The sequence below is a fragment of the Pipistrellus hanaki genome, assembly GCF_964339955.1.
Source record: "Pipistrellus hanaki genome assembly, chromosome: 19".
Taxonomy (NCBI): domain Eukaryota; kingdom Metazoa; phylum Chordata; class Mammalia; order Chiroptera; family Vespertilionidae; genus Pipistrellus; species Pipistrellus hanaki.
In genome coordinates this window covers 10,806,148-10,826,032 of record NC_140521.1, presented here as the reverse complement: position 1 = coordinate 10,826,032, position 19,885 = coordinate 10,806,148, and the positions used below count along the sequence as shown (strand labels likewise).

At 54.6% G+C, this 19,885-nt stretch overlaps 2 protein-coding genes and 1 long non-coding RNA gene across 6 annotated transcripts in view; 2 read left to right on the top strand and 1 right to left on the bottom strand.

The window, feature by feature from the left end:
• Positions 1–19,885, top strand: part of LOC311613558 — a 475,229-nt gene that overhangs the window by 293,897 nt on the left and 161,447 nt on the right. The gene's annotated exons all lie outside the window — the stretch shown is intronic.
• The window catches only part of TMEM218 (transmembrane protein 218), a 93,116-nt gene that overhangs the window by 9,123 nt on the left and 64,108 nt on the right, over positions 1–19,885 (top strand). Inside the window, exons 4-5 of one of the 3 annotated variants that reach the window (XR_014793475.1) lie at positions 89–2,093; positions 2,805–3,168. Coding sequence is in view for 1 of the 3 variants with exons in the window: in XM_084867575.1 (XP_084723701.1) it covers positions 89–223 (135 nt within the window). In the remaining 2 variants the exon portion in view is untranslated. Of the gene's footprint in view, positions 1–88; positions 3,169–19,885 lie in introns of those variants that run through there. The other 2 variants (XR_014793474.1, XM_084867575.1) reach the window with 2 other exon arrangements.
• SLC37A2 (solute carrier family 37 member 2) overlaps positions 8,610–19,885 on the bottom strand; it is a 33,823-nt gene continuing 22,547 nt past the window's right edge. Inside the window, exons 8-19 of one of the 2 annotated variants that reach the window (XM_084867565.1) lie at positions 19,310–19,347; positions 18,906–19,058; positions 18,501–18,591; positions 16,265–16,327; positions 15,840–15,925; positions 13,630–13,678; positions 13,435–13,508; positions 13,116–13,194; positions 12,222–12,319; positions 11,900–11,964; positions 11,672–11,728; positions 8,610–10,224 (exon numbers count right to left, since the gene is read on the bottom strand). In XM_084867565.1, coding sequence (XP_084723691.1) covers positions 11,698–11,728; positions 11,900–11,964; positions 12,222–12,319; positions 13,116–13,194; positions 13,435–13,508; positions 13,630–13,678; positions 15,840–15,925; positions 16,265–16,327; positions 18,501–18,591; positions 18,906–19,058; positions 19,310–19,347 — 827 coding nt within the window. In that variant the 3' untranslated portion in view covers positions 8,610–10,224; positions 11,672–11,697. The remainder of the gene's footprint in view (positions 10,225–11,671; positions 11,729–11,899; positions 11,965–12,221; positions 12,320–13,115; positions 13,195–13,434; positions 13,509–13,629; positions 13,679–15,839; positions 15,926–16,264; positions 16,328–18,500; positions 18,592–18,905; positions 19,059–19,309; positions 19,348–19,885) is intronic. The other variant, XM_084867566.1, reaches the window with a different exon arrangement.

Genomic DNA, 19,885 nt, shown 5'->3' with positions numbered 1-19,885 from the left:
GGCTCTGGGCCCATTCACCAACGATTTCAGACGAGCACAGCTGGTGCTGAAGTGATGGTAACTTCGTTTTCGATGTTTCTTTCTCCAGATTGTGGACGCCTTCTTCATTGGTCGCTACGTCCTGCTGGCTTGCCTCACTGCGGTCTTCCTTGGAGCTCTCTTCTTGGTTCTGACTCATCACATCCTGGAGCCGATCTATGCGAAACCACTGAGGTCCTACTGAGCGCTGCTCACAAAAACTAAGACCCTGTCCTCTCCCTCACTTGGATGTTACTCCTGAGCAAAGGGGCACTCGTTGGAGAACCTTGTTTTGATAGAATCTCGTGCCTGAAGATCAGGGGAAATTCATTCATTGCTAAGACAGATCCTTTGAGTCCTGGCTTCCAGACACGGGGCTGCTGGTTGAGCATCGACCTGTGAGCCGGAAGGTCACGGTTTAATTCCTGGCGTGTGGGAGGTGGCCAATCAGTGATTCTTATTTCCTCTCTCTCTCTCTTAATATATTTTATTGATTTTTTTTTTTACAGAGAAGAAGGGAGAGAGATAGAGAGCTAGAAACATCGATGAGAGAGAAACATGGATCAGCTGCCTCCTGCACACCCCCTCACTGGGAATGTGCCCACAACCAATGTACAAGCCTTTGACCAGAATCTAACCTGGGACCCTTCAGTCTGCAGGCCGACGCTCTATCCACTGAGCTAAACCAATTGATTCTCTCTCATTAATGTTTCTATCTCTCTCTCCCTCTCCCTTTCTCTCTGAAATCAATTTAAAAAAATGTATATTTTTTTAAATTGTCTCTTTGGAGGTAGATTCTGACCAGCTTGAGAGGGACATTGCACTCTTCTTAACACCTGTACCCAGGTTTCCCATCTGTTCTCTAAGGGAAATAGTAACTTCCGCTTAGAGGAGATTTCAACCAGAATGTCAATAAGGGGATTTCAGGAAAAGGCGCACTTGGTTGGCTCCTGCTGTCAAATAAATGAGAGAATCTGGTCCTTTTGATAACGCACACAGCCCTTAGCTGTAAGGTTGGGGTCACGTGGAAAGGAAAGACACCCAACGTTCAAAAGGTGATTTTACTGTGATGAGTTGGCAAACTCCTCGGGTGTTGTTACTGGCCACAGAACTCGCAGGCAATGGTGCCACTTCCCTCTGCTCTAAGAGAGCCCACACACCCACTCAGGACTGACTCTCGCTGCAAGCTCACCACAGCACCCCGCAGCTAGCATTTGTGCATTTCGGGTTTACGTGGGGGGTTAGTGAAAGGGTGTGGAGGTGTTGAGTGTTTGTCTTGCTGCTGTGTATCTCTGGATCCTCTTTCTTCCAGGACTCGGTGGCCTTTGAGTGCCTTATTGAATCACCAGGGAGTCCATTTGGGGTTACTGTCATTTGTTTCGTCTTTGTGGCCCTTTCTCCAAAGCTGGTGAGGAATGCGTTCCCAGGATCAGATATAACCTCATCCCTTCTCACTTCCTGGGCCAAGTGGAATCTGTCACTAAAGAGAGAGGCCCTGGCTGGCTCCACTTCCAGTCTCATCCTGGCTCCCTAGAGCCGGTTGAAGAAGAATCTCCCGGCTTACAAATCGGGAAGAGAATGTTGACCTTGCCGTACGCCAGCAGTACACTGGTTCCTTTGAAACGGAATTTTCTTAATTTTTACAGCAATCTATTATCACCTCCAATTGAAAGTAGCAAAAATAAAGGCGTAGAGAGATTAAGGAACGTGCCCAACTTCACACAGTGCCCAGCATGCACACAGGTGTGCTCTCCCCATCCCCCCTCTCCAGGCCCATCTTGGACTGAAAACAGCTGAGCTCCGTGGACCTGGACTGAGAGGAGGCGTCAGGGCCACTCCTCTGCCTTCCCTCCTGGGTCCCGTTGTCACCCAGCCCTGCCACCCAGCGGCGTTCCCCTCTAAACTCAGAGCGGAGAGAACTGGTGACTTTGGGGCCATGGGCTGGTGAGGACCAGGCGCAGCATCCCTGCCCTTGAACGGTCTCTTTCGAGTTCAGTTTGGAAAAAGTTTGCAGCTATAGCTTGGCCACAGACTGTTTCAAAGGAAATCGTTTCCTTCTGGCCTAGAGTCCTTAGGTAAGAAAAGAAAAAAAGAGCCGAAACCAGTTTGGCTCTGTGGATAGAGCTTCGTCTGTGGACTGAAAGGTTCCAGGTTCGATTCTGGTCAAGGGCATGTACCTTGGTTGAGGGCACATCCCCGGTGGGGGTGTGTGCAGGAGGCAGCTGGTCGATGTACCCCTCTCATCGATGTTTCTGGCTCTCTATCCCTCTCCCTTCCTCTCTGTGAAAAATCAATAAAAATATATTTTAAAAAAATAAAAGAAAAAAGAAACATCTTCTCTCCCCGACCCCTGCATAAACACACCCCTCCCCAGCAGATGGAAGGGAAAAGGAGGCTGTGGAGGTGGAAATGTTGGGGGAAGGGGGGCAGGGTGGCTCCTTCGGACATCCCACCGAAGCCCGCAGTCTCTGGCGAGTCCGTGTGGAGTGGCTGAGCCAGCCCAGCGACTTCCGACAGCCCGGGCTGCCACCTGGCACCTTCTCCCGAGAGACTTGGGAAACTTGTAGGTTTCCATCTTTCTTACTCCCCCGCAGAGTGGTCCAACCTTTAGATCAATGGACACACGGTTACAGAGTGTTGGGTGACTACTTAGGTGGAGAAAAATGTGTTAAGGTTGGAAACGGAATTCCTTCCCGGCCAGTTGTTATTTTCACAGATGTAAATGGCAGGCTTGTGTGTGAAGGGCAAAAAAAATCATACTTGGAACCACGTATATATTTTTTTAGCTCAGCCTGCCTTCTACAGATCCTGTCCGTAGTTACCTGCCATTGTGAAATGAAGGACAGACTACTCTCCACCTTCACACTCAAAGCAGCCGTATTCAACCACCTCCCAAAACTGCACAGGGTTGGGATGAGAAGTAAAAGGCTGGGAGGGGCCAAAGCCGGTTTGGCTCAGTGGATAGAGCGTCGGCCTGCGGACTGAAAAGTCCCAGGTTCGATTCCGGTCAAGGGCATGTGCCTTGGTTTCAGGTACATCCCTGGTAGGAGGTGTGCAGGAAGCAGCTGATTGATGTTTCTCTCTCACCGATATTTCTAGCTCTCTATCCCTCTCCCTTACTCTCTGGGGAAAATCAATAAAATATATATTTTTTAAAAGGCTGGGAGGGCACAAAATGAATTTCATGGAGAGTTCTACATGGGCACCCCTACTGCCCATGTCTGATATGGCACCGCTTGAGCATATGGCCTCCCTGGAGGTCATCCCTTAGATAAAGCAGAAGTTACCTTCGTGTCCCTGGTCACCATGTTTTGATCAGTGGCCATGGAGCAGGTGTCGCTGCACCATTCCCTTACACACACGGATCCCGTGGCAAAGAGATGGCCGTGATCCCTAATGTTTGGATGGTGGGGAAGGAGAGCAAACCAGGGCTTCTGTGTACGAGAACAGGCTGTATTCATAGCCTTTTAAAATTGTGTCCCGACAAAAGCTAAGCTAGTAGGACTTCCCCCCTTCCCCCCACAGTGCAGACATTGATCCTCTCTGCTAGGGGGCGCTGTGTGCGTCATGTTATAGAAATCTCAAGCCAGTAAAAAGCCCTAGGTAATTTCTTGACAAGTTCCTTAAATTTCTCACAAAAATGAAAGTCAAGCTTACATTCTCTACTGATGCCCGATATCAGATATTTCATTTAAAAAGTCATCAAAGCCAAAACCGGTTTGGCTCAGTGGATAGAGCTCAATTAAGCCTTCGGACTGAAAGGTCCCAGGTTCGATTCTGGTCAAGAGCATGTGCCTTGGTTGTGGGCACATCCCCAGTTGGGGGGGGGGGGGAGGAGTGCAGGAGGCAGTTGATTGATGTTTCTCTCTCATCGATGTTTCTAACTCTATCCCTCTCCCTTCCTCTCTGTAAAAAATCAATAAAAATATTTTTTTAAAGTCATCAAAATTATTGTACCGATGTTCAGTTACTAGGGTCTGCATAGCTATCCACGCCTGCTGCGCACACTCCGATTGCCCTGCCTTCAACACTTCGCGTTGCTGTTGGGTATACAGCATCGGTCCTGGTAGAGTGAGCTAACCTGAGAACTGGGCTCTGAGGCCTCTAGACAGTCTTCCTAACTCTGTCCTGGGAGGAAGGCACCCAAATTACTTTTAAATATTTTAAAATAGATTTTATTGATTTTAGAGAGGAAGGGAGAGGGCAAGATAGAAACATCAATGATGAGAGAGAATCACTGATTGGCTGCCGGATATGAACACGGGACCCTTCAATCCTCGGGCTGATGCTATATCTATTGTCAAACCAGCCAGGGCACTTTTAAATATGTTTATTCTGCCGAAACTGGTTTGGCTCAGTGGTAGAGCGTCGGTCTGAGGACTGAAAGGTCCCGGGTTCGATTCCGGTCAAGGGCATGTACCTTGGTTGCGGGCATATCCCCGGTAGGGGGTGTGCAAGAGGCAGCTGGTCGATGTTTCTCTCTCATCGACGTTTCAAGCTCTCTATCTCCCTTCCTCTCTGTAAAAAATCAATAAAATATATTTTTAAAAAATATATGTTTATTCTAACATAAGGTCTTCCATTTCTCATTGTGTTCTCTAAGACAAACTTTTTTAAAGTAAACTATGTCATTCCTGCCACAGTTGAAGTGTTTTTTGCTTGACTTTAACTCAATGTGTAAAGAAACCTGCCGCAGTTGGATGTGAGAGAGAGGCAGAGAGTTACGGCTGATCAGTAGAGAGGCTCAAACTTGACGCCAGGAACCCCCAACAGAGAGTTTAAAGATCACTTCTGTGTTTTAAACACCTTATTTTTTCCATTGGTTAATACTGTTCCTTAGCTATGTGTACCCACCCTTTCCCTAATCCATATCCAAAAAAATGATAAAAGTTTCATTAAAGAATTCCTAAGCATTTAATCATAACTTCTCTGCCTACATCTTTACATATGTGGCTGTTGTTACTTATGGAAGAGCAAGTTTCCAGATTCGGGAACAGAACCACATGGGAGTGAATTTCGGGGGGTGGGGGGGGGGAATGCTGATTATCCTCTCACGGGCATAAAACCCAGGAATGGAAGGGGTTGTATAGGTCATGGAGCTCAGTCCCCGATCTCTATTTCCATTCCCATATTCGGGATTATTCCATTTTTCACATGCAGATGTTACAGATTGCATTATGCTTAGCAAACATGTGCTAGACATTTCTCTAAGAGCCTTGTAAATATTCTGCAACCTTCATAGCAATCCCATGACGTAGGCACTCTTACTGTCCCCATTTCACAGATGGGGAGCAGGCCCAGGGTGGGGCGGTGCTTTGCTTCAGGCTACTTAGCTAGGAGTTAAAAAGGAGGCAGCCAAAACCGGTTTGGCTCAGTGGTAGAGCGTCGGTCTGCGGACTGAAAGGTCCTAGGTTCGATTCCGGTCAAGGGCATGTGCATTGGTTGCTGGCACATCCCCGGTAGGGGGTGTGCAAGAGGCAGCTCGTCGATGTTTCTCTCTCATCGACGTTCCTAGCTCTCTATCTCTCTCCCTTCCTCCTCTCTGTAAAATATCAATAAAATATATTTTAAAAAATAAATAAATAAAAGGAGGCAGGCAGTTTGGCTCCCACCAAGCTCTTAATGTCTACAGACTACTTGTTCCATGAAATGAAAACAAAGAGAAAGGAGGAGCTAAGGTGAGACATGCGAATTCCATTGACACAAATCCCAGAGGAGAAGCCACAGAGTCTAATGGAAAATCTAGAACCTCAGAGATTGGCCAGGAATCCGGGCAGAGCAGCTACACACCACGTGGGCCTCTGTGACAAGTTCACAGATCACATGGGTTTGGGGCAGGTCTTTGCTCTGTTAGACATTGACTTCCTTCTTGCTTAGTGATACATTAAATAGCGGGCAGCCCCGCCCGGTTTGGCTCAGTGGATAGAGCATCGGCCTGCGGACTGAAAAGTCCCAGGTTCGATTCTGGTCAAGGGCATGTACCTTGGTTTTGGGCACAACCCTAGTAGAGGGTGTGCAAGAGGCAGCTGATCGATGTTTCTCTGTCATCAATATTTCTAGCTCTCTATCCCTCTCCCTTCCTCTCTGTAAAAAATCAATAAAATATATTTTTAAAATAAAAAATAAATAAATAAATAGCGATCAGCTCCTAGACCTCTCTCTTAGGCGTGGTCCACCTGCAAAACGATACTAGTTCGTTTTCAGAGATGCCGATGGGAGAATCAAAGCCACAAGCGACGAGTGCGCTTGCTTCTTCTTCTCTGTCTCCAGCAGGTCAGGGTAGCTCCAGGGAAGAAAAAAATGTTTCCAAATCCCCACCCCAACACGCACCCTTGTCTCAGTTTCCTGGGACCTAAAAAAAAATGACAGCAGGGCTCAAAGCCAGTGCCCAACACCATGGACAGAGAATAAAGTTCCTTTTCCTGGTTTCCGTCGTCCTGTCAGGTATTCTAAGGGTGTGCAATGCACATAGCCCAGGGTCCTGCCTTCGGAGAGCTCGGAGGAGTGACAGGTGGCAGGTTTGTGGTTCCTAAACACTGCCTGGACACCCCACAACTGTTTTTATTTATTTTTTTAATATACATTTTTAATTGATTTTTTATTACAGAGAGGAAGAGAGAGGGATAGAGAGTTAGAAACATCGAAGAGACAGAATCATCGACCAGCTGCCTCTTGCACATCTCCTACTGGGGATGTGCCCGCAACCAAGGTACATGCCCCTGACCGGAATCGAACCTGGGACCTTTCAGTCCACTGCCGACTCTCAGTCCACTGAGCCAAACCGGTTTCAGCCCATCCTTCTTTTTTTAAGGCTTGCCTCTTTCCACCCTCCTCCTTCCAGCCTCTCCCAAGCCCACCCCTCCTTGTACAAAGTGCACCCCTTTATCTCCAGTATCGCTCCCCCCCGGTTCTGGCAGTCCCCACTCCCACGCTCCGGCCATATGAAGCATTTCCTCCCCCCGCCCCTCCACCAAGTTCAGTGTCAGTGGCAGCCTCCGTGAGCTCCTCTACCCAGAGCGGCCTCCCTTCCCTTCCCTTCCATCGCCGCCTCCCTCCCCCTGCCCCCTGCCAGCCCAGCCTCCCAGCGGATCGCTAAAGGAGAAACGGGGAGAGTTATTGCTTTTTAATTACAAGTGCTATTGTAACATCTATAAGGAAGCACGCTTTAAGCTTAATTGAGACCAAATGTGAAGTTAAATTAAATGAATAACTAATTAATGTAACGCTCCCGCATTAGCCCCTGGTGAATGTGGAGGCCCAGGGAGAAGGCGGGGACCGGGCCTCTGGGAACAGCCAGCGCCCGGAGCTGGAGCTGGAGGTGGGGCTGGGACCCGGGGGAGAGCAGCGAAGGTCAGGTCCCAGGTGTTTCCCCAAACGCCCACCTCCAGCCCAAGTGGTTGTTGGTGGGGCCGGGCCCGAGTTCCCACACTGGCCTCTCCTCCGTGCCACCCTTACCTGCTGGCATGAGCGGGTGGGTGTGCCCTGCTCATGTCCCAGTCCCCGCCTCGCACGTGGGGCTTGGTAAGCATCTTCTTCACTGCCTCCCTCTCCTGCTGCCCCCATGACCTTGGCCGCCTGGCAGCCCAAGTCCCACCATTCTTCCTCTGTGGGCCTTGCACACCTGTCCCTGCCCCCGGACGCCCTCCTGCCAGCCCCATCCCTTCAGGGCTGGACTCCGTGAGTCACCACGATCGCGTGTTTTTCTCCTGTGCTGTGTCCTTTGTAAACATGTTCCTACTCCTACCTCATCCCCTCGCCAGACAAGCTGTCCCAGGGCAGGCAGGGCCTCCCTCCACACCTGGCCTGGGAGGGAGGGAATGCTGTGACTATTTTCCAGATGAGGAAATAGGCCGAATGCTAGTGAGGGGTGAGGCTGGAAGAGAGAAGACTTCAAAAGTGCCAGGGAGGGAGGAGCAAGATCCCCCCACTCTTACCCTGAGCCGGGGGCAGCGGACAGCAAGCTGGCATTTGGTGAGCGAAGAAACCTCTGCTCCTTGGTCCCCCTGAGGGCTAGAAGGGAGCCCGGCTCACGCTGGCCTCTACCACGGGGTTAGGGCACCACCTAGCGGCCCCTGAGGGGTGATGTCAGAGAAGCCTTAGCAGCATCAACTCAGTCAGTCCTCCTGCTTTCAAAGCCAGAGTATGAGGCCTACGACTTATGTGTAGCCCTAATCGGTTTGGCTCAGTGGAGAGAGCGTCTGCCTGCAGACTCAGGGGTCCCCTAGTTCGATCCTGGTCAAGGGCATGTGCCTTGGTTGCAGGCACATCCCCATGTACCTTGGTTGTGGGCACATCCCCTGGTCGATGTTTCTCTCATTGATGTTTCTAACACTCTCTGTCCCGCTCCCTTCCTCTGTGTAGAGCACATGTGTCAAACACAAGGCCCGCGGGCCAAATCCAGCCCACCAGGCCTTGCAATGTGGCCCGCACCGCGCTGTCATCACTGCACTCCGCTGTCAGTTTATGACATTGTCAGTTTATGACTGTTCAGTAAACCATTCGGCCCGCGATTTAGGCTGGATTTTAGATTTTGTCCCCTTCTCTGATTGAGTTCGACACCCCTAGTGTAGAGAATCAATTGAATATATTTAAAAGAAAAAGAAAGACTTATGTGTATTACTGCCTATTTCACATTGAGAAATTGCATCCAGCTGATGCAATGGTGATGTCTTACGTGGGCCTTTAAGCTCTCTGTCTGCCCCACCGGTCATCAACGTTGTCATGAGTGTCTCCTCTGGAAATGACCATTGTGACCAGCCCAGCACACTGCCTCCAGAGCCCACGGGAGCCCTGGCACCGGCACAGCCAGCAAACGAAGCCTATATTGGTGCTGAGAGGCGGCTCCGGGGGTCAGACAGAACGCCACCAGCTAGCCTGGCCTGGTGCATGCCAGGACTTGAGGGGGCAGAACAGTTCTGCCCGGACCCCCAGAGAAAAACACAACCGAGAGCTGCACAGGTGACAGCTCCTGAGTGGCCCAGACTTGTCACCCGGGTCCCCCTGGTCAGGTGTGATTCCTTTTCCGGGGTCCACTGTCTACTCCGTTCCCAAATACAGCAGGCATCCAGGGAGCACTCAACCACCACGGACACTTCTTTATCAAAACACTGGCATTTTAATCAAAACACACACTGGTCTCTGGCTGGTGTGGCTCAGTGGTTGAGCATCCGTTTATGAACCAGGAGGTCATAGTTCGATTCCCATCAGGGCACATGCCTGGGTTTTGGACTCCAACCCCAGTAAGGGAGCATATGCAGGAGGCAGCCAATCGATGATTTTCTCTCCTCATTGATGTTTCCATCTCTCTCTCCCTCTCCCTTCCTCTCTGAAATCAATAATATATATATATATATATACATACACACTAGTATTTTCAGTCCTGGCTCCCACTCCAAACCCCACTCCCCACAGCACTGCCCTGATGTGTGGTCTCTACTGGAGACAGAGGCCGGGACAAGGGGGGAGCAAAGGAGGCCCAAGAATGACACCTCGCCAAAACCGGTTTGGCTCAGTGGATAGAGCGTCAGCCTGCGGACTCAAGGGTCCCAGGTTCGATTCTGGTCAAGGGCATGTACCTTGGTTGTAGGCACATCCTCTGTGGGGGGTGTGCAGGAGGCAGCTGATCGGTGTTTCTCTCGCATTGATGTTTCTAACTCTTTATCCCTTTCCCTTCCTCTCTGTAAAAAAAAATCAATAAAATATATTTTAAAAAAAGAAAAAGAAAGAAAAAGAAGAATGACACCTTGTGCACCTCCCCCTAGTCCTGACCCTGGATACAGCAAGGATGCTTCAATCCAGTTGGGTCAGGAGGTAGAAACAGGTTCAAATGGCGATCAATGGCTTGTGAACAAAGGGACGGAGAGAGGCTGGGCTGCTCTGAAACCGGGTCAGAATCCCATCTGCAGGTACAAGCTGATGGCAGAGGTCCAATTCTGCACAGAAAGGAGGGACATGCCTTTTCCGGCCTCCGGCCTGGGATCTGAACCAGCAGGTATTTCCCTCGGCAGGATGGAGACGCCTTCTGCCTGGCCGGCCTCTCCCCACGGAGACGCCCCCAGCCCCTCGGGGTCCCTGTGTGCTGGGAGGGCTGGTGTGAGATCAGGAGGCTTTGTCTCAGCGTCCCCAGTTTCAATGGTCTGGCCAGGGGGGAGCACTTGGGGGCCCTCCACGCTTCTCTGCCGATTGGGGCCTCATAGTTCTTTATACCTGAACGAGGAAGAGAGAGAGAGAGAGAGAGAGAGAGAGAGAGAGAGAGAGAGAGAGAGAGCCAGTTTAATAACCTCCGGCCCCAGCGGTGGGAACAGGGAGAGCGGGCTCCTGGGGTCCCTTCGTAATTGCCTTCATCGCCGCTCTCTGTAACCGGGGCTCCTGCTCCCCTCGTCAGCGGGGAACGGAAAGCCAGATTACATTAAAACCTTAGGATATTTGTACCGCATCTGGCAGCGTTCAAAAGCAATATCCCGAATCCCGTGCCGCCTCGGCCTCGGATCCACGGCGGCAGGTGCGTGGGGCTCCAAGGCCCCGTTTTACACGTGAGGACCGGGAGGTTCGGAGGACGTGCCCAGGGCCTCACGGGTGAAGGCGAGCGGAGGAGGCCGGCTGCCCAGGGAGCCGTGGTTCCCGCCCAGAGCTCCTCTGCTCCCAGCAGGAGCCTTTCAGAGAAGGACCAACGTGCAAACCCCACACACCAGGGACGCTTGGGCAACCCGGTCCCTGGGCCACTGTCCTCTTCTCTCCAATGGGCCTGTCCACCTCTCAAGGTGGCTGGGAGGTAAGCTAAGGATGTAATGTCAGGCTGCTCCAGGCCCAGGGCAGAGCTTCCTAAATGTTCATTCTTCCCCCTTCCTGCTTCTTTTCAAATCCTTCATCCCCCAGTCTCCCCGCGGGCTGGCTCAGGGAAGGCAGCTGGAGGGCCCCCTGGCCCCAGGGCCTGTCCCCCTGCTCCTCCAGGCCAGGGCCCGACAGGCAGAGGTCCTCACTGCCTCCTCTCTCCGTGGTTCGCCCTGAACCTGGGTGGCACCCACACGGCATGCTGGTTCCCAGGAACCCACATTTCCCGATCCCCAACAGGTCCACAGCTCCGCCAGCTTCCCGACAGCAGGGCCCCCTGCTCGGGGGGGTCGGGGGGGGAGCCAGAAAGGCCAGCAGAGCCCTCAGCCCCAGCGGAGCCCCCTCACTCAGCCACCGGCCTGTCCGCGCAGCCTGTGTGCCCACCACCGCCGGCAACAGGCAGCCCACACCAGCGGTCACCGCCACGCGTTCGATTTTGTCCCAGAGCCTTTGATTGGCAGCCGTAGGCAGGGGCCCGGAGACGTGGTTTCTGAGCCTGAGGAGCCCCTGCAGCGCAGGGTCTGAGTTCCAGAGGAAACTATATCCCTGGACTCTGTCTCTCTGTCCTGGGGGTGGGCGGTCCCACACCCCGAAGCTCTCCCAGGGAGGAGGCTGCGACCCCGGTGGCAGCTCAGGCCTCAGGAATCACTCCCCAAGCACCTTGCTCTGTGGGGTGGACGGCCTTTGGAGCTGGCCCCCAGGAAGAAAGAGAAAGTTGGGGAGGGAGGGAGGGGGAAAAAAAATCACTGGAAGAGGGAAGCTTTGCAGGCAGGACACATCTTGCTGGCCCCTGATTAGCCGCAGACGTGAAGGAGATACTCACAAAAGTCATGGGGCTTGAGGGAGCGACTACTGGGTGTGGGTTAAGGCGACACAAGAGCTACGGAGACACACGGGACAACGGAGGGCAGGTTAGAGGGGCCGGGGCGGGGCGGGCGCTCACGGAGCACATCACGCATCGAGGTCCGCGGCCCCGCGTGCCTGGCCGCGGGTGTGACCTGAGGTGGGGGGAAGGGAGCAGGGGGGCCCCCCAGCTCTCCGGAGGACTCACCCCGTGCCTTGGCTCAGGTGTGACTTCCAGGCCAGGATTTCTTTGTACACCAGCCGGCAGAGGAGCTGCGGGGGGGAGGTGGAGGCACAGAGGGAAGGGAGTCGTGGTCAGTCGCCAGTGCTGTGACCAGTGGAGGGCTGGCAGAGGGAATGGGCTGGCACACAGCGCCCTTCAGCAGGGTCTCCGCGGGGGGTGATGCGGTTCTTAGCAAAGGGCTGCTGTCCCAGGGCCCCTAGGGGACAATACTCTGGGCCTCCGGGGCTCTGGCCTGGCAGGACAGGACACCCCACAGTGCCCATCTGTGCACCCCAGGGACTCTCACCAGGCAGGCCAGGACGTCCGCGGAGATGAGCATGTAGAAGACGTTGTTCCAGCCCGTGGGCGAGATGAGCCCGGCCAGCAGAGGCCCCAGCGCCGCACCTGTGGAGCGCTGTGTCAGGGCGGGGCTCCCGCCAAGGCCGTGGTCCCCAAACCCATTCATCACCAGAGCCAAATATCCACAGTTACAACGACTGACATTTCTTTGGAGAGCCGAATGTTTTAAACTTAAAACTTCTGCCGAAACCGGTTTGGCTCTGTGGATAGAGCCTGCGGACTGAAGAGTCCCGGGTTCTATTCCAATCAAGGGCATGTACCTTGGTTGCGGGCACGTCCCCAGTAGAGGGCATGCAAGAGGCAGCTGATTGATATTTCTCATTGATGTTTCTATCTTTCTCCCTTCCTCTCTGTGAAAAAAAAAATCAATAAAATATATTTAAACGTAGCCGAAACTGGTTTGGCTCAGTGGATAGAGCATTGGCCTGCGGACTGAAAGGTCCTGGATTCGATTCCGGTCAAGGGCATGTACCTTGGTTGCAGGTATATCCCCAGGAGGGGGTGTGCAAGAGGCAGCTGATTGATGACTCTCTCTCATCTATGTTTCTAACTCTCATCCCTTTCTCTTCCTCTCTGTAAAAAAAGTCAATAAAAATATATTAAATATATATATATATATATATATATATATTTTTTTTTTAATGTAAACTTCTACTAACTCCACTTCTTCCACATAGACTCGCCCAGGCCGTGGTATTTTGTGGAAGAGCCACACTCAAGGGGCCAGAGAGCTGCGTGTGGCTCGCGAGCCGCAGTTTGCCGACCACAGCGCGCGCGCGCGCCCCCGTGACGGCAGCAGGCTCAGTGCTCGGCCGCTGGGAGCCGGGAGCCCGTCACAGACCTATGGAGCCGGTGCCGTCGATGATGGCCGTGACGGTGGACAGGGCCTTCGCGTTGCCCTTCAGGCTCTGGTGTGTCCCCTGGGGAGAGAGAGCAGCGTGAGGCCCAACCCCAGAGGCAGCGCCGGGCGCCAGGACTGAAGGGGCGCCGGCCGGGGACAGGCCGTGGGGCTCGGAGCAGAGGAAGGGGAATTCCGAAGGACTTTGAGGACCTTGTCTGAACCGGCCGAGAAGGGAGGAAAGGGGGAGACGGACCAGGAGACAGAGGCCCCGACCGAGACCCCCAAGTGGCCCCTGGCTCCCGGGAGGCGGCCCACTCACGAGGTCGGCGGAGACGGCGGTGGTGATGAGCGCGTAAGGGCCGTTGACCAGGGCCCCGCAGACGATCAGCATGACTGGGGCGACACAGAGAGCCGGTCAGCGACGAGGAGACCCCTGGCACCAGGCTGAGCCCCTCTGCTCCCCCGGGCCTCCCACCGACACCCCCGAGGCCTGGCAGGGCCCGCAGCGTCTCACCTATGGAGCTGGCGATCCCGCTCTGGCCAAAGCGGTTGTACAGGAAGAGCTAGGAGGGAGAGGCAGAGTCACGCCCAGGCTTCCCACGGTGGACAGGAGCCCGGGAGTCTGGGACAGCCCTCTGCTGCCCTACATCCAGCTGTCACCCGACTCCTACATCCAGCTGTCACCCCACTCCTATATCCAGCTGTCACCCCACTCCTACATCTAACTGTCACCCGACTCCTACATCCAACTGTCACCCCACTCCTACATCCAGCTGTCACCCCACTCCTACATCCAACTGTCACCCCACTCCTACATCCAACTGTCACCCCACTCCTACATCCAACTGTCACCCCACTCCTACATCCAACGGTCACCCCACTCCTACATCCAACTGTCACCCCACTCCTACATCCAGCTGTCACCCGACTCCTACATCCAGCTGTCACCCCACTCCTACATCCAACTGTCACCCCACTCCTATATCCAACTGTCACCCCACTCCTATATCCAGCTGTCACCCCACTCCTACATCCAACTGTCACCCCACTCCTACATCCAGCTGTCACCCCACTCCTACATCCAACTGTCACCCCACTCCTACATCCAACTGTCACCCCACTCCTACATCCAACTGTCACCCCACTCCTATATCCAACTGTCACCCCACTCCTACATCCAACTGTCACCCCACTCCTACATCCAACTGTCACCCCACTCCTACATCCAGCTGTCACCCCACTCCTATATCCAACTGTCACCCCACTCCTACATCCAGCTGTCACCCCACTCCTATATCCAACTGTCACCCCACTCCTACATCCAGCTGTCACCCCACTCCTATATCCAGCTGTTACCCCACTCCTACATCCAACTGTCACCCCACTCCTACTTCCAACTGTCACCCCACTCCTACATCCAACTGTCACCCCACTCCTACATCCAACTGTCACCCCACTCCTACATCCAACTGTCACCCCACTCCTATATCCAGCTGTCACCCCACTCCTACATCCAGCTGTCACCCGACTCCTACATCCAACTGTCACCCCACTCCTACATCCAACTGTCACCCCACTCCTATATCCAACTGTCACCCCACTCCTACATCCAACTGTCACCCGACTCCTACATCCAACTGTCACCCCACTCCTATATCCAGCTGTCACCCCACTCCTACATCCAACTGTCACCCCACTCCTACATCCAACTGTCACCCCACTCCTATATCCAGCTGTCACCCCACTCCTACATCCAGCTGTCACCCGACTCCTATATCCAACTGTCACCCCACTCCTATATCCAGCTGTCACCCCACTCCTACATCCAACTGTCACCCCACTCCTTTTCCTTCTCACACCAGGTCTCACGGTCCTTAAACGTCCCGAGGACGAGGGTGTCTGAGATCTGGTAACTTATTGTTTCCTTTCCCCGGAAAGTCTCTCGTATCTAATACCTCAATCTCCTGTTCTTTCCTTGGCCAAGAAGTAGATCAGTTCTGGACAGTATTGCTCAGTGGTTGGAGCATTTGGGTCAAGGGCATGTAACTCAGTTGCCGGTTCCATGGCCACACCCCATCCTCCTTTCCCTCCCCTCACCCTCATGGGGGCTCGTGGGAGAGGTGGCCAGTCCATGTGTCTCTCTCGCATTGATGTTCCTCTCTCTTTCTCTCTCTCTCTCCCTTTCCTCCCTTCTACTCTCTCTGAAAATCAATGAGAAAAATATCCTCGGGTGAGGATTTAAAAAAAAAAAAAAAAAAGTTTATCAGCTGGTCTCCCCTTCTCCACCAAAATCAAATAGTCACTAATCCCTTTATATATATATATTTTTAATTGATTTTTTTACAGAGGAAGAGAGAGGGATAGAGCGTTAGAAGCATCGATGAGAGAGAAACATTGATCAGCTGCCTCCTGCACACTTCCTACCAGGGATGTGCCCGCAACCAAGATACATGCCCTTGACCGGAATCGAACCTGGGACCTTTCAGTCCACAGGCTGATGCTCTATCCACTGAGCCAAATCAGTTAGGGCTCACTAATCCCTTTCTGAACCCCCAGTCTGGATCTCCTTCCTGTGCACAGGGATGCACCCACACACGTCCCTCAGTGGTTGGAGCACTGGGGGTGTCGGTGTGCACACCCGGGTCAGCAGCCGCATGCTGGGACACACACACACACACACACACGCACACACACACACACACACGGCCCTGAGCTTATACCCACCATGGGGGCGGCCAAGATCAGCATGACGCAGCAGGTGGTGGCCCTGCCGTTGGTGTAGTCAGAGATGAGCCCGGCCAGGATGCCACCTGGAACGCAAACCAGCCGCTCACTGCTGCCCAGGGCACGGCCACAGCCCCCACCCACATGGTACCCACCTCCCCACCAAGCTCGGCCCCATCACCACTCGGCGCTGGCCTGGGCTCCAGCAGAGGACCTCCCTGTAAAATCCCCCCTGTACAAGCATGTCAAACTCGTGGCTGGCGGGCCACGGGCCTCCAAAAGAATTTTCTGTACCCGCTGCTCAGCGGGAGACCAGACACGAGAGCTGATGCCACCTGCACAGGTCCTGTTCTTCCTGCACCACCACCCCTCCTTCCCCCCCCCCACACACAGGAGGAGAGGGGAACGCAGCGCAGAGGCCCCACCTGTGATGCCCCCGACGTCGAAGAGCGTGGACAGGTCGCCCGCCTCCTTGGCGCTGAAGTGAGCTGTGGAAACACAACCGTGCGGTCAGGCCTGAGGGCTCGGGGCGGGCATCTCGGAGCGCCAGCCAGAAAGACCCGAGACGGTGCAGCCCGAGACTTCCTTTCCCAGGAGGGAGGAGCGGGGACCAGGGGCAGCGATGGGCCAACGGGAGGTTACCACAGTTTGGGACCCCAAGCCTGCTCTGCCTTCTCTCCCCGCAGGATGGCCTTGGCCTCTCAGTCTGGCCCTCCCCCGGAAGCCCTGGGATCTGGCCTCTGCATCCTACCCCCAGGCCACCTTCCCCTGGGGATCAACCTCTCCCTGTGCCTCGGCCCAACCAGCCGAGGCCTGCTCTGCTCCAGGCTGAGTGGCAGGCCACCAGCAGGGGGCGTCACATCCCCCTGCGGTCTCCGCTGAGAGTCAGCCAGGGAGGAGGCCCCGGGGAAACAGGACCTCGGGTCCCAGCCTTGCCCAAGCACGAGGGAAGGCGTCTCCAGACGCCAGAGCAGCAGCCCAGCCCTCCAGGTTGACTCATCCTCTGACATTCGTCAGCACTGAGGCCAAAAACAGAGTCGCCCTGTCCACGAAGCTGCCTGAGGCTCCACCTCTGTTTGCAAGGGGCCCTCAGACAGGAGCTGCGGGGCAAGTTACAGCTTGAAATCTGGCCCTGACTGAGCCCCACCGGGTCCTGTCTGGAGTCAGCACAGCACATGGCAGGCAGCCTTGGCCCTCAGCCTCCCGTGGGGCTTGGAGGGAGCAGGGCAGCCTGGGGGTCGGGGAGGGGGGGTGGAGGGGCCTGGGGGGAGAGGGCCTGGCCCTGGCGGAGCTCTGAGGCTCAGGGGCAGGGGTCTGCTTGCTTCTTCTTCTTCTTCTTTTTTTTTTTTTTTTTCAATTCTTGCCAGAGGATATGATTATTGATTTGAGAGAGAGAGAGAGAGGAACATTGATGTGAGAGAGACACAATGATTGGATGCCTTTTGTATACATCCCAACCAGGGATCAAACCCGCAACCTTTTGGTGTACGGGATGATGCTCCAACTAACAGAACCTCCTGGCCAGACCAGGATTCTGGTTTTTGATGGAGTAGCCACCTGACCCTAGGGAATAGCAAAGACCCAGGCCAGGCCGGCGTAAATATCCTTTTCAACCACCACAGTGACCTCTCCTCGTCTGTCCATCCTTAGAGGCAGGAAGAGCGGTCCAGGAGCTGGGCAGTGCAGCCAACCCAGCACCGGGAAGAGGCCCATGAGGCTCCCGGCAGCCCCTTGGGAGAGGAGAACAGTGTTCCCCTCCAGCCTACAAGCTGTGGGGGTGGCTCACCAGGTCTTGATTGGTGAGTGGCTCACCAGGCTCACCCAGGTTGGCAGAATCTCAAGGGAATATGGGAGCATTCAAAAGGCAGACCTTGCCCTGACAGGTTTGGCTCAGTGGACAGAACGTCAGCCTGCAGACTCAAGGGTCCCAGGTTCGATTCCGGTCAAGGGCATGTACCTTGGTTGCGGGCACATACCCAGTGGGGAGTGTGCAAGAGGCAGCTGATTGATGTTTCTCTCTCATCAATGTTTCTAACTCTATCCCTCTCTTTTCCTTTCTGTAAAAAATCAATAAAATATATTTTAAAAAAAAAAAAAGGCAGACCTTTTCTAGAGCACTCCAATCCCACCTGTCTATGCGCGAAGCAGCCTGGAGGTGAGTTTCCTACACTAACGGATGGAGAAGCCGGGGCAGGTTACAGAACAGAGCTTCCGGTTCCTAACTCCCCACTCAGACCAAGGAGGGAAGGGTGGCTGGAGGCAGGGCCTGAGGGGTAGCATACAAGGTTCATCTTCACATTTAAAAATAAAAATCGCACCTGGCAGGCGGGGTTCAGTGGTTGAGCATTGACTGACAATGAACCAGGAGGTCACAGTTCCATTCCCAGTCAGGGCACATGCCCTGGTTGCGGGCTCGATCCCCAGTGTGGGGTGTGCAGGAGGCAGCCAGTCAATGATTTTCTCTCATTATTGATGTTTCTCTCTCTCTCCCCCTTCTTTCCTCCTCTCTGAAATCAATAATAATATATATTTTTTAAATCGCCCTTTGCCCTCCAAGAGGCTCAGCCGAGATCCTGCCTGAACCCTGGAGTCACAGGCATCACCCAGGGGTTTCCTCTCGGACCAACGGCTCCTTCCTCGCCGCTCCTCCCCGGAACTCACCCACATTGAAGATGTAGAGGGGCAGCCAGTAGAGGAAGGTGTAGCTGACCAGCTTGGCAAAGAGCAGACACAGCGAGAACTCGATGACACCCTGGGAGCGGAGCAGGGGGCACAGTGAGGAGGGTGCAGCCCCTGGGGGCAGCGGAGCACCCCCCAGCACCCTGCACACCCCCCCCCCGCCACCCCAAGCACCTCCGGTCACCCCCACGGACAGCGAGAGCAATGTGTGCGCTGCCCCAGCGCTGTGTCCGGGCAAGCCTCCTCCCTGTTGGCCCAGCCCCGGCCCCTCCCGGGAGGAGGCTCTGGAAACCACAGAGCACCCTGAGACCCCCTCTCCCGACATCCTACAGAGAAACCTAGAGGGCCCCTCCCCTCCCCGTTCCCCCCCGCCCCCCCGCTTCTCACCGGGATCATGAGCGCCCCCCAAAAGCTGATGGCAGCGGGCTGAGCGCTTGGCTCCTTGGACCATCCGGCGGCCGCCTCCAGGCTGCCCTCCTGGTGGCCGTAGGGGTTGTACCCGGCGTCCTCGGGGCTGCCCTGCTTCTCTTCCTGCTCCCCCTGAACAGAGATGAGACCGTGCTGTGGGCACGTCCATGGGCCCCCTCCTGCCGGCTGGAGGGTCCCTCTCCGGACTGGACTAACCGCCTGAGGTCCCCCCGGGCTGCAAGGAGCCAACCCAAGGGCCTGACACGGGGCCTGGGCGGTAACCGGGCTCAAGGCTTCCTCCTCCAACCCCCAGCCTTGTCTGGGGGTGCAATGGGAGGGCAGGGAGCATGGCGGGGGGGGGGGGGGCGGGCGTGCACACTCACGTGGTGCTGAGGGGTGGTGCAGTCCACATCCTCTGGGTCTGAAACAAAAACCTTCTAAGAAGCATTCCTCGGGCAGGGCCCTCCCCGTGCTCTGGGACTGGTCCCCACCCCCAAAGTGGCCACACGAGGGAGCCACTCGCAGTGTGGGGCATGCAGGAGGCAGCCAATCAATGATTCTCTCTCATCATTGATTATTTCTCTCTCTCTCTCTCGATTTTATTTTAAATCAATAAAAATATGTTGCTAGGCCTGGCTCTCCATCACCAGCCTTGTCACTAATGTCCCCGGGACTTCCGTTCTCCTGCCACCAAGTGGCCCTGCTCCCTGGGCCAGCTGACTCAGGCTGTCAGGGACGGATGGGATGAGGACAGCGAACGTGCGAGTGTCCTGTCTACCCCCACTCTCCCCCCTCACACTCAGCCAGCACTTGCCAAGCACCAACTAGCGGCAGGCATTCTACCAGTAGCTTCCTATGTCCTGTAAACCTTCGCCAGCCCGGGGATGGACAAGCTGTTGGTCCCATTGACAAGTGAGAAAAACGGGGGCTCAGAGCGGTTGCTGGTCCCGAGTCCCACC